The sequence below is a fragment of the Acomys russatus genome, chromosome 1, assembly GCF_903995435.1.
Source record: "Acomys russatus chromosome 1, mAcoRus1.1, whole genome shotgun sequence".
Classification (NCBI taxonomy): domain Eukaryota; kingdom Metazoa; phylum Chordata; class Mammalia; order Rodentia; family Muridae; genus Acomys; species Acomys russatus.
In genome coordinates this window covers 10,144,955-10,160,408 of record NC_067137.1, presented here as the reverse complement: position 1 = coordinate 10,160,408, position 15,454 = coordinate 10,144,955, and the positions used below count along the sequence as shown (strand labels likewise).

Below are 15,454 nucleotides of genomic sequence, written 5' to 3'. Positions count from 1 at the left end.
GTTAGTCCATTATCATCGTGACAGAGGGTGTGGCAGCAGGCCGACACAGTGCTGAGAGCTACATCCTGATCTGTAAGCAGAGAGAGTGAGATGGGTGTAGGGGGGGGGGTTGGGGGGCCAGACAGACAATAAGACATGGCCTAAGAACAGGAAAAATAAAGCAAAGAAAGTTTGAAATCTACACACATATACATTCTCCCCTCCTCACACACCACACAGACACACACACACACGCACACACCACACACACACACCACACACACATACCACACACACACTTATAGCTATTACTATTAATGAAGCTGTCCTTAGGCTACAGGCATCGAGGTCCCTCTGGCTCGACCACTCTTACTGAGCAGGGAATACAACTCTCTTCCATGACATCTGCCTCCCACGTTAGGGTCCTATGAGAAGTGTGTAGCAGGGAGAACCCCAGGCAGTGGCTGCTGAGAGGAGAAACAGAGGCTGTTTTCCATTCCACTTGACTGAAACCATCTTGATGAAGCAGTCTCAGACATATGCTCTCTAGGTGAGTCCTGGTCTAAGCATGCACTGGGATCCTTACTATGCCGATATTAGCGAGAACAGGAGCCCCAGGCTAAGGGTGTGCGCTGCTTTCACAGAGGACGCGGGTTTGATTCCCTGCAGCGACATCAGGCAACTCACAAGCTCCTGTTACTCCAGTTCTAGGGGATCTGATGCTTCCGGCCTCTGTGGATGTAAGCCTTTACCCATACCTACACCCGGATACAGACACCCGGACAGCCAGAGACACATACACATACAGACACCTGGACACCCAGAGACACACACAGACACACACACCTGGGCACCCACAGACCATACACACTATACCCAGACACACACACTTGGACACCCAAAGTCACACACATGGGTACTCAGAGAGAGAGAGAGAGAGAGACACACACACACACACACACACACACACACACACACACACACCTGGACACCCAGAGACACACATACACAATTAGTATAAAGAAAATTAAGGTAAGCTACTAAGCAAGACTACACATCTGTTTAACATCTATATATTACACAATTCTGTCTTTGCATGTGCTTCCAGGTATGTGACACATCTCCTTCAACAAGGCCACACCTCCTCATCCTTCCAAACAGTTCCACTTCCTGGTGACTAAGCATTCAAATGTATGAGCCTATAGGGGCCATTCTTTTTTTTTTTTTTAAGATTTATTTTATGTATACAGTGCTCTGCCTGCATGTACACCTGCAACCAGAAGAGGGTATTAGCTTACATTATAGATGGTTGTGAGCCACCATGTGGTTGTTGGGAATTGAACTCAGGACCTCTGGAAGAGCAGCCAGTGCTCTTAACCTCTGAGCCATCTCTCCAGCCCCCATAGGGGCCATTCTTATCAAACTACCACCATAGTTTTTTCAATTAATTCTATTTTTTGAAACAGAACCTTAGCCAGGTGTGGTGGCGCACACCTTTAATCCCAGCACTTGGGAGGCAGAGGCAGGCAGATCACTGTGAGTTTGAGGCCAGCCTGCTCTACAAAGCAAGTCCAGGAAAGAGAAACCCTGTCTCAACCCCACCCCCACCCCCAAAAAAACCCCCACAACTAATAAACATAGTCTTGCTTTGTTCAGGCTCGTTTTGAACTCAAGCTCGCAATCCTCTCTTTGTCCAGTGCTGGAATTACAGATGTGTGTTGTTTCATCAGGCCACTTCAGTAAATTCTTTATATTTCTGCTGCTACTTAAAACGCTTTGTTTTGTTTTTTGCTTCTGAGAAAGTGTTGGGGAGGAGCCAAGGCTTGTGCGTCCTAGGTGTGTGTATAGTGTGCAGATCAACGACTGAGCGCCTTCCTCTTTGCTGTAAGCAGGCTCGCCATGGATTTCCATTGTGTTTAACAGACTAGCTGGCCTTCGAGCTGCTGGGGATTCCCCTGGGCACACGTCCCTGCGCAGACCCTGCACATCTGCCAGTTTTATGTAGCTTCTGGGGATTCAGACAAGTGCTATTACGCACTGAGTGTCTTGCTAGCCCTTAGCTAATTTCCTTCTTTTCAAAGGCCTTTCCAGTGCTATTTTCCTCCCCTGTGTTGGGATTAAGTCAAGCTCCCCGAAAATCCTAAGAGATGTGGAAAGCAGTGGTCTTTGTATCAGTCAGAGTCAGAGAAATGAAGCAGTCGGGGTTGGATTTCTCACTGGAGACCAACGCTGATAGAACAGAGCCTACTTAGCGTTTTAGGGAACGGACCGTGTAGGTACCCAGCCCCTCTGAAACTCTCTTTGGAGCTGTGCTGATAGCATGCTGTTCAGGTGACTCAGCTATGCAGGTGGGAAATAGTCTTCTGAAGGTTGGAGCACAGTTTTGGATGCCCATCAAGAAGCTGGCAATGCTAGTGCCTTTTTTGCCTAGCAGGAATGTAGCACAGAATAGCTCTCACAACTTGGGTTGCAAGAGATGACAGTTTAGAGCTCCTGGAAGGTGTCCCCACACATCCTGTGTGGAGGTCAAAGGACAAACATTTAAGACTCCGTTCTCAGCTGGGCGTGGTGGTGCAGGCCTATAATCCCAGCACCCAGGAGGCAGAGGCAGGTAGATCACTGAGTTCGAGGCCAGTCTGGTCTACAAAGCAAGTCCAGGACAGGCAAGGCTACACAGAGAAACCCTGTCTTGAAAAACCAAGGGGGGAAAAAGACTGCATTCTCTTCCTCCATGGTGCTGTGTTCCTGTAAGTCATTTTAACCTTGGTTCTGGGGTGTGGTTTCTTTGGTTGTTTTGTTGCTGCTTTGTAAACAGCACCATGCATCGTGTCTGTTTCCCGTGTTCTGTTGGGGAACAGATGCTCATCACAGCCCTGTGAGAGTTCAGGTACTGTTCCTCCTTGGTCCCTGGCTGCTAACACCCCCCCCCCAACCCCCTCTTTGCTGTTTTGGGACAAGGTTTCTTGGTGTAGCCTTGGAACTCTGTAGTTCAGGCTGGCCTCAAACTTGGAGGTCCGCCTGCCTCTGGCTCCTGAGTGCTGGGGTTAGAGGTGTGTACCACCGCCGCCCATCGGCTTCTCTTCTTTTCTGAACACCATGTGTGCTTCTGGAGGGCCTTCTGTAGGCTCTAGGGTCTTTGTTCTCTAGAGCTCTGTCTTCTGAATTCTCTTTTCCCATTTTTGGGCACCCTGTCTACCAGGTCCTGCCTCTCTTTCCCTCCTGGTTATTTTTATTTATTTATTTTTTTAATTATGTATACAGTGTTCTGCCTGCATGTATACCTGCAGGCCAGAAGAGGGCATCAGATCACATTATAGATGGTTGTGAGCCACCATGTGGTTGGTGGGAATTGAACTCAGGACCTCTGGAAGAGCAGTCAGTGCTCTTAACCACTGAGCCATCTCTCCAGCCTTGCTTCCTGTTCCTTTTTTTTTTTTTTTTTTTTGGTTTTTCGAGACAGAGTTTCTTTGTGTAATCTTGGCTGTCTTGGACTGGCTTTGTAAATCAGGCTGGTCTCGAACTCACAGAGATCTTCCTGCCTCTCTGCCTCCCGAGTGCTGGGGTTAAAGGCGTGCGCTACCACTCCTGGCTCCCTCCCTGTTCTTTATATATACATATACATACACACACATGTACACACACACACACACATATATATATATATATAATTTTATACTTGTATATTTTATACTTATCTGCATGTATGTTTGAACATGTGCATGCAGTGCCCATGGGAATAGGAAGAGGGTGTAGGATCCCCTGAGTCTGGAATTGCAGATGGTTGTGAGTTATGTTGGGGTGCTGGGAATTGAGTCTAGATCCCCTGGAAGAGGAAACAGTGGTGTTAACCTCTGAGCCATCTCCAGCACCCCCAACTCCTCCTGCCCCCTATAAGACAGTGAGTAAGGCATGTCTGGTTCCCTCATGTTACACAGGGTTTTCTTCTTCGTCTCCTATGCAGTGGCCCAGTGTTAAAACAATGATGCTTTATGTCTTTTGTGTTCATTAATTATTTATTCTGTTACTAATAGTCAAGTAGATCTGGTTTCTGTCACTTCTGTTTGCCTAGAAACAAAAGCAAGTTGTATTTAAAATTTTTAAATTGAGCCGGGCCTGGTGGCACACACCTTTAATCCCAGCACTCGGGAGGCAGAAGCAGGTGGATCTCTGTGAGTTCGAGGCCAGGCTGGTCTACAAAGCAAATCCAGGACAGCCAAGGCTAACACAGAGAGACCCTGTCTTGAAAAACCTAAATAAATAAATAAATAAATAATAAATAAAAAAAGAAAACAAAACAAAACAAAGAACAACAACAACAAAAAAGATAAGAATTTAGAATATAGTTGGAAGCTCTGTTATTTAAGGAAAATGGCTGGAGTAGGCTCTCCTCTAGGGTCTGTGACCTCTCCAGCTGTGAGGCCTTGGCTAGGCTTACAGTACGAGGCATGAGTTCTCTCATTCTGAGCAGGCCTTAAGTCCACTTAGCTATTGGCTACTGTTGGGGGATATACCATGAGGCTGGTCACTGTTGTGGGTGGAAAGCTTTACAGCTGAGCAGGGCTATTGATTGCGCTTCTCCCTTGGCAGTTTGTATAGAATCCCCTAACACTATGAGGAGTGGTCCCCAGGGAGGAAGCTTCAAGGCCATAGCAGCTAGATTCCTCCAAGTCCTGTGACCAAACTGTGTGGAGTATTGAGCTGTAGGGTCTGACTCTCAAGATCCGGGAGGCTACCAGGGCAACAGCAAGAGTCTCCATTGCTTTGAGGATCTTCTGAATAACAACTTAGGTGAGGTGGCCGGTTCCTGTCACTGGGGTTTTTGTTAGTCTTTGGCTCCTGGGAGAGTAGTATCACCCTGTAATAATAAAACTATATATGTATATGCACGTGTCCACACATGCACCCCCCCCCCCAAGATGTAGGTACTATTAAGTACACCTATAAATGGAAAGGTTTTTTCCAGCATCCTTAGTGTTATTTATCCCTCCTCCCTCTCCTTCTGAAATACCCATTTTCTCCCTCAGTTAACTATCCCCATCCCATTTTAAGTTTTTTGTTTAACATTTATTTGTTTGTTTGTGTGTGCCATGGTGCATATGTGGTGGACAGGACAACTTTATGGAGGTGTGTCTACATTTAGGTACTGTAAATTGTAGTCCTGACTTCCCTGGAATTCACTATGGCTGGTTTTAAGCACATAGCAATCCTTTCTGCCTCTGCCTCCAGAGTGGGATTACAGGCCTGTGGAACTTTTTTCCTCGGTTTTGTTCTGGGACGAAGTATTCACCTGTGCTCAGGGAAGACAGTGTTGGTAAATTCAATAGGGTGGCTTTGGGAGGACAGTGCTGGTAGTGGGTTCAGGAGGAGGAGGATGCTCTGGGAGGATGGAGCTGGTAGTGGGTTCAGGAGGAGGATGCTCTGGGAGGATGGAGCTGGTAGTGGGTTCAGGAGGAGGATGCTCTGGGAGGACCGTGCTGATTACTGAGCTGGGAGGAGAGTGCATAAGAAAGCAGGCTGAACAAACCTTGAAAAGCAAGCCAGTTAGAAGCACCCTTGATGGCCTCTGCTTCAGTTCCTGCCTCCAGCTTCCTGCCCTGTTTGAGTTCCTGTCCTGGCATGCCTTCTGGTCATGGTGTTCTGTCACAGCAATGGAAACCCTAGCTAGCACACATGTGTTTCTTTTATTTTGTTTCTTAAGTTTCACAGTTTACAGCAAGTGGAAAGTTGCATGGTGGCAGGCTGAGGCTGCAGAATTCCAGATGGACTTTGATTTATTATAAGATTGGGCAGCCTTTGCCAGATGCAGTGTTCTTTGAATAAATGTAAAGCAGAAATAGCTTAAATTTTTGATGGGCTCCTAACTTGGTGTAGAACAGCTGATGAGTCATTGTAGCTCACTGTGAAAGGAACAGTTCGGAGACAGGCTTGTTTTTGTGCTTGACTTCTTGGGCATTGGCTGGTCATTTCCCACTCCCTTCTGTGGGGTCAGTGAGGTCAGGATAACATTCAAAGTGATGCTAAAACTGGCTTGCTCGTCCTCTCACGCATGTGCCCCAGAGTTCTGTGGAGATGGCATCACTGTGTAATGGAATGCGTGCTTGCAGTGTGTTTAAACGTGTGTGGCTGTATGTATCATTACACGCCTGTAATCCCAGCACTCCAGAGGCAGAGGCAGAGGCAGGTTTGTCTCTGTGAACTCAAGGCCAGCCTGGCCTACAGAGTGAGTTCCAAGACAGCCAGAGCTACACCAAGAAACCCTGTTTTAAAACACAAACAAATAAAAACAAATTCTGAGGCTGGAGAGATACTCAAAAGTTAGGAACACATGCTGCTTTGGCAGAGGACCCAAGTTCTGTTCCTAGCATCTGTGTCTGGCAGCTCATAAGCACCTATGATCCACCACTGGAGGACCCGATACCTCTGATTTTCAGGGATACCAGCATTCATGTGCACATCCCCACCCCACACATACACATCCCACCTCCATTTGTTAAGCTTAAAGAAATAAATTCTGCTTTTAGAGGCTGTAGAGATAGCTCATACTGTACTTGGAGTTCAGTTCCCAGCATCCACACTGGGCCGCTCACAAATGCTTGTAACTCCAGCTCCTGGGATCCAGCACCCTCTCCTGGCCTCTGTACTTACGTGCATATCCTCCCACACATAATTAAAAATAAGTCTAAAGAAATTCTGCTTTTTACAGTAACTCTTGATAGATATTACCTCCATTAACAAAAGCTTCGGGTCTTCAATAGGACTTAAACGTGTAAGCAACTCTTTAGGCTACAGAGCGGGAGAACTGGGTAGGTGTTCTGCCAGAAAAACACATTAAAATTGGGGTTAGAAAGTTTTTAAGGGACTGGGGAGGCAGCTCAGTCAGTGCTTCTTCAGCATGCATAAAGCCCTGCACGTGATCTCCACACCACGAGAGCTGGGCCAGCTGCTCATGCTTGCAGTTCCAGCATTCATGAGCACCAGGCAAAAGGATCAGAAGTTTTAATCCATCCTCAATTGTATAGATAGATCAGTGCTAGCCTGGGGTACATGAGACCCTTCTAGCAGCAGCAGCAGCAGGGGAGGGGGAGGAGAAAGAGGAAGAAGATGACCCCCAACCATTTAATAATGATTCTTTTTAAAATTATTTTTTGTATGCATGTGTATGGGACATATTTTGTGTGTGTGTATAAGTGAGGAGTGTGCAAGGGTGTGGAGGTCAAAGATTATGCTGTCTTTTTGTTAGTCACTGTTGTATTGCTGTGAAGAGACACCATGACCAGGGCAACTCTTATAAAGGAAAGTAATTGGGGCTAGTTTACAGTTCATAGGCTTAGTCCTTTCTCATCATGGTGGGAGCGTGGCAGCATACTGGGAGCATGGTGCTGGAGGAGCTGAGAGCTCTACATCTGGATGGGAGAAGAGGGAGGGCAGCAGGCCAGCCAGTCACTGGGCTGGGCCTAGGCCTGGCTTGGGCATTTGAAACCTCAAATGACACCCAGTGACACACTTCCTCCAGCAAGGCCACACCCACTCCAACAAATAGTGCCTCTTCGTAAGCATTCAAATATAGGAGTCTGTGGGGGCATTCTTTTTCAAACCGTCACAGTCACACTCATGGATTGAGCTAGACTGCCGTATAGCAAGCTTCAGGCATCTGCCTGTCTGTGGCTCCACTTTCTTCTTTTTTGATACTATCCGATTAAGCACACACTTTTAATATGAGGTCCAATTTAGTTACTTGTTTTTCTTGCTTATGCTTTTGCATATTGGCTAAGACACCACTTCCTAGTCTAAAGGGTCATGGGGATACCTGTCTTATTTTGAGTCTTACCTTTTACATTTGGCCCTTTGGTGTATTTTTGAGTTGATTTGGGTGTATGGTTTGAGCTGTGGGAGTCTATGGGAATTAATTCCCCACCCCCTTGTTTTTTTTTTTTGTTGTTGTTGTTTTGAGATTAGGGTTTGTCTGTGTAGCCTTGGCTGTCCTGGACTTGCTTTGTAGAGTAGGCTGGCCTCAAATTTACAGTGATCCACCTGCCTCTGCCTCCCGAGTGCTGGGATTACAGGCGTGCATCACCACGCCCGGCTGGAGTTAATTCTCTTGTGTATGGCTATCTAGTTGTTTCAGCCCCATTTGCTAAAGGAAGTATTGTCCATTCTCCGTCTGAGGACTGGTCCTGGTCACCTTGCTTAAATTCCATCGATGGGATGTTCAGGCTCGGCATTGCCAGCTGTCCTTTGTTCACCCATGTGTCCTCCCCTATGCCAGTTCCACACACTCTAGCGTTAGGTTCATTCTTACTCATGATGATTCTGGCTATTCTAGGTCCCTCTTTGTTTTTTTGTTTGTTTTGTTTCGTTTTTTTCGAGACAGGGTTTCTCTGTGTAGCCTGTTCTGGTCTCACTTTATAGACCAGGCTGGCCTTGAACTCACAGTGATCTGCATGCCTCTGCCTCCCAAGTGCTGGGTTTAAAGGTGTGTGCCACCACGCCTGGAAACTCTAGGTCCTTAAATGCCCATATGGATGATCAGATCTATGTTAATTTTAATGAAAAGGGCAGTTGGAATTTCATTAGGAATGGCTTTCATGTATAGACCCACCTGGAAATTCACTGCCATTTCAAGCAATGTTAGCCTTTCCAACAACAGTGCACCTGGGTTGTTTTCCAGTTGATTTGGTCTTTGGCAATGTTGTTGTTTTTAGGGTACAAGTTCTGTCATTTTCAGATGTACCATTATTATTGCTATTCCTTTGTGTTTTTGAGAGTCTTACCGCATACCCCAGGCTGGTCTCAAACTTGGACTTGTCTGACCATCGTCCTGGACAGCCATTAGTACTTAGAACCACAGGGTACTTCAGCTTCAGAGAAGCAGAGCTCTCCAGCCTCCTCAGGCACCTATAGTCACTCATTCTTATTCTTATTCTTATTTATTCTTGTTCCTGTTCTCTCTCTCTCTCTCTCTCTCTCTCTCTCTCTCTCTCTCAAAATTATTTGTGTATGTGTGGGTGTTTTGCTCTGTGCATGCTTGGTGCCTGTGGGTACCAGAAGAGGGCACTGTGTCACCTCCCCTGGACCTGATATTATGGATGGTTGTCAATCACCATGTGGCTGCTGAGAATCCAACCTGGGTCTTCTGGAAGAGCAGCTTTTAACCACTGAACCATTGCTCTAGGCCTTCACATGCACACTTAAAAAAGAAAAGCAAAAGCTTGGAGTAGCAGCACACATGTTTTGTCCCAGCACCTGGGAGGAGAGGCAGGTGGATCTCTGTGAGTTCAAGGCCAACCTGCTCTATATAGTGAATTCCAGGACAGCCAGAGCTACACAGTGAGACTCTGTCTCATAAAACCAAAATGAAAGCCAAAACCAAACCAAACAAAATTTTAGCAGGAGTATAGCTCAGCAATGGAAGGCTCGCTCAGGAGCCCAAGTCCTGTCTTTTATCCTCAGCACTACAAAAAAGAAAGTCAGCATTTGGTAGACTGAGGTAGGAGGAGGGCCTTGAGTTTAAGGCCAGGCTGGACTATGTAGTGAATTCCAGGCTAGCTTATGCCATAAACAAACAAACAAACAAACAAACACTGGGAGGCAGAGGAGGTAGAGGTAGGAAGATCTTTGTCAATTCAAGGCCAGCCTGGGCTACATAGTGAGACCTTGTCTAAAAACACAACAATAGCCGGGTGGTGGTGGTGCACACCTTTAATCCCAGCACTCGGGAGGCAGAGGCAGGTAGATCACTGTGAGTTTGAGGCCAGCCTGGTCTACAAAGTGAGTCCAGGATAGCCAAGGCTACACAGAGAAACCCTATCTCAAATAAGATAAAATAAAATAAAAATACAACAATAAATGGGTTATTTTATGTCATGAGGTAGACAGAGAAGAGCCTATCTATATGGCCTAAGTATTTGTGTGTCTGCATGTGTCTGCTTTATTTATTAATTATGTACTCCTGCATACCAGAAGAGGCTACCAGATCTCATTATAGATGGCTGTGAGCTACCATGTGGTTGCTGGGAATTGAACTCAGGACCTTTGGAAGACCAGGCAGTGCTTTTAACCTCTGAGCCATCTCTCCAGCCCCTACAAATATATTTTGAGTATCATGAGTCTTTATTCTGGGAACTCGGGATTGGGAGGAAAAACCCCCATAAGAATTAAAAACTCTCTACCAAGAAGAGACTTGATACCCTATGAGCATATACAGGGGGAGGTAATACCCCTCAGGAACAGTCATAGGGGAGGGGAATAAGGGAAAAATGGGAGGGAGGGAGGGAAGAATGGGAGGATACAAGGGATGGGATAACCATTGAGATGTAACAAGAATAAATTAATAAAAAAATCACACACAAAAAAATAATTAAAAACATTCAAACCAAAACAACAATGAAACCCAACCAGCCCCACCCCCACAAAAAACAGGCGAGGTTTGCTGTTACTACATGCAATGCTGCCTTTTGCTCTGTGGGGCACCATTAGAATTCAGCTAGCCATGCCTTTTAGAGCAACAATTTATCAAATTCCAATTAGGTCAGAGCGTAATTGTGCATGTGATATTTGCTGTACTAATAGTGCCAATGTAACAGTAACTTTATCGATCTCCGATGGTGTGATGCCAGTAGACCTGCAAGCGGATGGCTCTGTTAGTGCAGGGTTCCTCTTTGTAGACATCATGAAAAAGATCATCCAAGGAATGTCGAATTGCCTTGTTCTTTGAGCTTGGTGAGACTTTAGCTTTTGCTATACTGATTGAGTGTGTGTGTGTGTGTGTGTGTGTGTGTGTGTGTGTGTGTGTGTGTGTACGTACGTGTACGTGCATGCTTGCCACCTCTGTGCAGAAATAGAGGTTAGATAACAACTTGGTCCTTCTGTTATGTGGGGGCCCAGGGATTGGAACTCAGGTCACCCAGCTCCCTGGCATGTGCTAAGCTACCTTGCCTGCTCCCAAGTGAAGCTTTTAAAATCAGCCAGTTTTCCAGGCTTGTTTTCAGTTCAGAGCTTTAAAATTTGAAATTAGAGAGGATGGCAGGCATTCGTGCAATTAAGTGACTAAGACAGTGGGCTTGGGGCGAGCTTCTGCTCCCTAGCTAGAGTGCCTCCAAAAAAAAAAAAAAAAAAAGACGCATCATGTAGAACTTTGTCTCATATTCGCTTTGCCTGGTCTCTAGCCCTGCTTCTCAATGGCCAAGGAAGGGAGTCATTTCTCAGTCACGCGGTGTCCCCAGCACCCTGATGAGCACCCGCCTCACTCCCAGTCCAGGCCAGTTGAACAGGCGAAAGGACCTCTTCACTCTGCTCCCAGACTGCAGAGCTGGCTGCAGTCTGTCCCCGAGTGGCCATCACCACATCATCTGCTCTCCTCTTGGGTGGCATTGTGACGCCATCTTAACACAGGGCCACTGGGATCAAGTGGCTTCGCTTCTATTCCAGTTTCTTATGTTGTCACCTTTAAACAAATGAAGTGTGTGGAGGGCGCTGGAGGTGAATCTCCTTCCGGAAGGGAAGGGTTTCCTGATGCGCCCCCTTTCTCTGCCTGCCTGCGAAAAGGAAAGAGAGAAAAGATGGCCACATTCCTCTTCTCATTTCTGGGACTTTTTTTTTTTTTTTCTTTTTTTTTTTCTTTCTGTGATGTTGGTCTTCATAGGTTTTTGTTTTTGCTTTGGGAACAGGGTCTAGACTATAAAGCCAGGTCGACCTTGAACTCCACCCCCCTGCATCAGTCTCTGCTATTAAAACCATTTTTCCCCTCCCAAAATGATTGGGCTTATAGTGTTCACACAAGACAGTAAAGGATTAGTGTTATACACCTGATTCCTGTATAGACAGAGTAGGGTATGAGGCCCTCCAATACTGGGCCCAAACAATTTCTTTTGCTTTTTAAAGACAGTTCTCTTAACATCCCATGCTGGCCTTGGACTATAGCCTATGATGACCTTGTATCTTTTTTTTTTTGCTTTTGTTTGTCTGTTTGTTTCGGGACAGGGTCTCTCTGTGTAGCCTTGGCTGTCCTGGACTCGCTTTGTAGACCTGGCTGGCCTTGAATTCACAGTGATCTGCCTGCCTCTGCCTCCCAGTGCTGGGATTAAAGGCGTGTACCACCACTGCCTGGAGACCTTGTACTTTCTGATCCTTCTGCCTTTACTGTTGTTCTAACACCCCCACTCTGGGACAGTGCATCCTGGGGCTCAGTCTGAGGGTTTTCCTGCACGCTCGGCACTTGCAGATCCACGTCTGGGCTTTATAAAATGGCTTAGTTTTCTTTCAGTTATTCATTCCCCGCTTCAGGTTCTAATTTCTGGGCTTTTTATTTGTTTTTTGAGGGTTTCTCTGTGTAGCCCTGGCTATCCTGAAACTCACTTTGTAGACCAGGCTGCCTCCAGAGTGCTGGGATTAAAGGCATGTGCCACCACTGCCTGGCCACGTTCTAATTTCTTTTTTTGTTTTGTTTTTGTTTTTTGTTTTTGTTTTTTTTTTTTTTTTGTTTGTTTGTTTGTTTGTTTTTCGAGACAGGGTTTCTCTGTGTAGCCTTGGCCATCCTGGACTCACTTTGTAGACCAGGCTGGCCTCGAACTCACAGCGATCCGCCTGCCTTTGCCTCCCGAGTGCTGGGATTAAAGCGTGCGCCACCATGCCCGGCTTGCCATTCACATCTCAGCTGCCATTTTTTCCAGTCATTTACTTTCAATTTTACTTATTTTTTAAAAAGAAATCTATGGCAGCTGATGGTGGCACACGCGTTTGAAATCTCAGCACTTGGGAGGAAGAGGCAGGCTGATCTCTGAGTTTGAGGTCAGTCTGGTTTACAGAGTGAGTTCCAGGACAACCAGAGCCACACAGAGAAACCCTGTCTCAGAAAACCAAAACCAAACCAAGAACACTGGTGTGTATCTGTGTGAGTGTGTCGTTGTGATGTGTGTTTGCAGGTGTGCCTGAATAAAGACAGAGTTTTCGGTGTCCTCTTCTATTCCTGTGAGGCATGGTCTATCTTGACCCCAGGGGTCCCCCTCTCTCTGTTCCCAGATGTGGGGCTACAGGGTTAGTAAAGACCTGGGGCCTGTTGTGTGGATGTCAGGGTTCTAATCCTGGTCTTTGATTGTGCAGGAAGCGCCAACTCTCTAGGCACTGCTCGCTCGCTCGCTCACTCGCTCGCTTTTTATTTTGTTGAAGACAGGGCTCACCACGTAGCACTTGTTTACCTTGAACTTACTGTCTTTCTGAGATCGTCTTTGTGCTGGCGATCCTCCTGCCTCAGCGGGGATCACAGGTGTGTGCTACCGCGACGGATTCTGCCACTTTAACATTTGTGTTTGTCTTCTTCCTTGGCATCCCAAAGAACTGCACTTAGGGTTGGGATTGTAATGGACGGTTTAATGTGAAGTTCAAAAAGAATTAGTTTGAAGAAAATATAAAATGTATTAGTCTAACCTGTCTGTTCATTCTGTTTCGACATCCCATGAGGTGCACTAATGGGTTCTTTGAATCTTGTTTGTGTAGAAGAAACTGAAGAAGAAACCGAGACAACGGTTGAGGCCGACTTGACTGAGAAGCAGAAGCATCAGTTGAAACACAGGGAGCTCTTTCTGTCCCGCCAGTACGAGTCCCTGCCCGCGACGCACATCAGGTGAGACCGCTGGGAAGCTGCTCTTCCGCGCCTGGAAGCGCTGCGCCCAAAGCCTTCTTGGAAGTCCTTCCCAAATGCTCTTCAAAATCTTGGGACTTGTAGCATGTATTAGCAGACAGAAGTCCTGACTGAGCATGCTCCGCGGTGATGTAGGCATCTTCTCATTGCCTCATCGCTAACAATTTGTTTGAGTCTCTTAGCATTACACACAGTAATGCTGGATTTCCTCAGATTCCTAGCGCATGATGCAGTCGTGAGAACACAAGGAAAACACAGGGTTTGGTTTGCAGACACGTGACTTTAGCTCTCATAGGACATATATAGCCTTTTATTTTCTTGTAGGTATGTCTAGGATGGAAACCTCGCTCTTTATTTCTTTTTTTTTTTTTTTTTTTTTTTTTAAATTTTATTTATTATTATGTATACAGTGTTCTGCCTGTGTGTACACCTGTAGGCCAGAAGAGGGCATCAGATCACATTACACATGGTTGTGAACCACCATGTGGTTGCTGGGAATTGAACTCAGGACCTGTGGAAAAGCAGGCGGCGCTCTTATCCACTGAGCCATCTCTCCAGCCCCCTGCTCTTTATTTCTTGATCACTGGCATCAGCTCTGTGTATTTACTTAGTTTTAAAAAATGATAGATGAGTTTTTCAGTGTTAGAAATTGAAGCCTGGAGCACGGTAGACAAGTGCTCTGCCACCTTTGCTCTGTCCACTGGTGGCATCCAGCCCTTACTCTATAATTTGGAGGACTGCGCTGGAGTGGTGGTTGTCTTTTTTTGATATACTGATAGGAATTAAAAGATAGATGCAGGCCTGGGTGGCGGGGCTGGTGCACACTTCTAATCCCAGCACTTGGGAGGCAGAAGCAGGTGGATCGCTGTGAGTTTGAGGACAGCCTGGTGTACACAGTGAGTTCTAGGACAGCCAGGGCTACATGGAGAGACCCTGAGAGAGAGAGAGAAGGGGGCGGGGAGAGAGGGAGAGAGAGAGAGAGAGAGAGAGAAGGGGGCGGGGAGAGAGAGAGAGAGAGAGAGAGAGAGAGAGAGAGAAGCCAGGGGTCATGTGCACACCTTGGATAGCCAGGGCTATTATTACACAGAGAAACCTTGTCTCAAAAAGCCAAAAAAAAAAAAAAAAAAAGAAAAGAAAAGAAAAGAAAGAGAAAATTAGGCACCATTGAGCTTTTCATTTTTGCAGTGTAGTCTGTAGTAAGGTACATCTCAGCAGTATAATGGAAATTTTGAACTCAGAAAGGCAGGCGGTTTCTGGGGCTGTTGATGAAGCTTGGTTGGTAGACTGTTTGCTTAACGTGCAGTAAGCCCTGGGTTTGATCCCTATCACCTTGGAGGTGGGAGCAGGAGAATCAGAAGTTCCAAGCGGTCCCTGGCTATACAGGGACTCAGGGGCAGCCTGGGCTACATGAGACCCTGTCTCAATACCAACAACAAAAAGATGGCTGGCAAGATGACTCGGTGGACAAATGTACATGCTCCCAAGCCTGCGGACCTGAGCTCATATGGTGGAAAGGGAAAACCAACTCCAAGCTGTCCCTTGACCTCCACATGTGTGTACCATAGTGTGTCCAACGATACCCCCCTCCTCACATAAAATAAGCAAATGTAATAATAATAATAATAATAATAATAATAATAATAATAATAATAATAATAATAATAATAATAGTACCGTTAAATTAAAAAACAAAACCAAAAGACAAGCAGGTTCTGACCTTTGAGATCTGTAAAACTACCAAAGTCCTTGGGTAGAGGGAGCTGGTGGTGTATGCAGAGGGAGCTGGAGGCCAGGGCCGGGGCTGTGGGACGGTTTGGTATTGCTGTCAACGTAAACCTT

At 46.2% G+C, this 15,454-nt stretch overlaps 1 protein-coding gene across 4 annotated transcripts in view; it reads left to right on the top strand.

Moving 5' to 3' along the window:
* The window catches only part of Mta3 (metastasis associated 1 family member 3), a 114,640-nt gene that overhangs the window by 15,354 nt on the left and 83,832 nt on the right, over nucleotides 1-15,454 (top strand). For all 4 annotated transcript variants that reach the window (XM_051161814.1, XM_051161940.1, XM_051161762.1 and 1 more), the window contains exon 3: nucleotides 13,471-13,597. In XM_051161814.1, coding sequence (XP_051017771.1) covers nucleotides 13,471-13,597 — 127 coding nt within the window. The remainder of the gene's footprint in view (nucleotides 1-13,470; nucleotides 13,598-15,454) is intronic.